Source organism: Etheostoma cragini, unplaced genomic scaffold (genome assembly GCF_013103735.1).
Source record: "Etheostoma cragini isolate CJK2018 unplaced genomic scaffold, CSU_Ecrag_1.0 ScbMSFa_3775, whole genome shotgun sequence".
NCBI lineage: Eukaryota > Metazoa > Chordata > Actinopteri > Perciformes > Percidae > Etheostoma > Etheostoma cragini.
Genome location: NW_023268078.1, coordinates 1 through 1,319, shown reverse-complemented (window position 1 = coordinate 1,319; position 1,319 = coordinate 1). Strand labels below are relative to the sequence as shown.

Genomic DNA, 1,319 nt, shown 5'->3' with positions numbered 1-1,319 from the left:
ATGTCTCTGTCCCCATGGTTAGGGTGTGTCCCAGAGGTCTCTGTTCCCAGGGTTAGGGTGTGTCCCTGATGATGTGTCTCTGTCCCCAGAGTCCCCCTGTCTGTCCTCCCTCTCCATCGGCAGTAATGAGCGGGCTCCGTCGGCGACGCCGTCCGAGTCCTCCGACCGCCGCCCGCTGAGCCTCGTCTCCACGCTGTCCTCGGGCTCCTGGTCGTCCCGGGAGGACACCATCCCCCCTCCGGATCCCGTCCCCAGCCCCGAGGGGGAGGGGTCCGACAGCAAGGGGCGGAGCCTCGGCCTGGAGCACAAGAACAACAACAACAACAACACAGACGCTTCAGAAACCGCGGCAACGTGGGGACAGAACAGGCAAGACAACACTTTCCAGCACGTTTTGTTCTTTTTTTTGCCATTTTGCAGCTGCGTTGTTGATCTTTGAGCGTTTTTTAAAAATTGTTTTTGATGCTTTTTCAACAGTTTTTCTGTTTCACCTTTTTTAAATTTTGTTAGTTTTTGAATTATTGAAACTTTCATGAACTATTTTGACATTTTGTCACCTTTTTTATATTTTATTTATCATTTTGTTGCTCATATATAAATATACATATATCTGCAACAAAACACATTCATTATATGTGTATGTATATATAATAAATGTGTTTTGTTGCATATACAGTATAAACTGTCTCCGTCTATGATCTTTGCTCTTTGAACTTTGATTTCTGGTCTCTGGTCTTTAATCTTTGATCTTTGTTACTTGATCTTTGATCTCTGGTGTTTGATATCTGGTCTTTGATCTTTGTTACTTGATCTCTGGTCTTTGATCTCTGGTGTTTGACCTCTGGTCTTTGATCTTTGATCTTTGTCACTTGATCTCTGATCTCTGATCTTTGTTACTTGATCTCTGATATCTGGTCTTTGATCTATGGTCTTTGATCTCTGATCTTTGATCTTGGTTACTTGATCTCTGATATCTGGCCTTTGATCTCTGATCTTTGTTACTTGATCTCTGATATCTGGCCTTTGATCTCTGATCTTTGTTACTTGATCTCTGATATCTGGCTTTTGATCTCTGATCTTTGATCTCTGATCTTTTGATCTTTGTGAAATTAGAGCTCTGAGCCGGCGCCAGCAGCCGGCGGTCGCCATGGCACCCAGCGCTCAGCTGACCTACCTGGACCGCGTTGTCATGGAGATCATCGAGACGGAGAGGATGTACGTCAGAGACCTGCGCATGATCGTAGAGGTGAGACACACTTCCAGCTCTGTGGCGAGATCTCACGGGATCTCATGAGATCTCACAAGTGTGTGTGTGTGTG

At 45.5% G+C, this 1,319-nt stretch overlaps 1 protein-coding gene across 1 annotated transcript; it reads left to right on the top strand.

Moving 5' to 3' along the window:
• Positions 1 to 50: 50 nt before the first annotated feature.
• LOC117940930 (pleckstrin homology domain-containing family G member 3-like) lies at positions 51 to 1,294 on the top strand (the record flags this gene model as incomplete). The annotated part of the gene is made up of 2 exons (XM_034866052.1): positions 51 to 369; positions 1,114 to 1,294. Coding segments are annotated over 2 exons (500 nt in total), but the record flags the coding sequence as incomplete, so codon positions are not given.
• Positions 1,295 to 1,319: the final 25 nt, after the last annotated feature.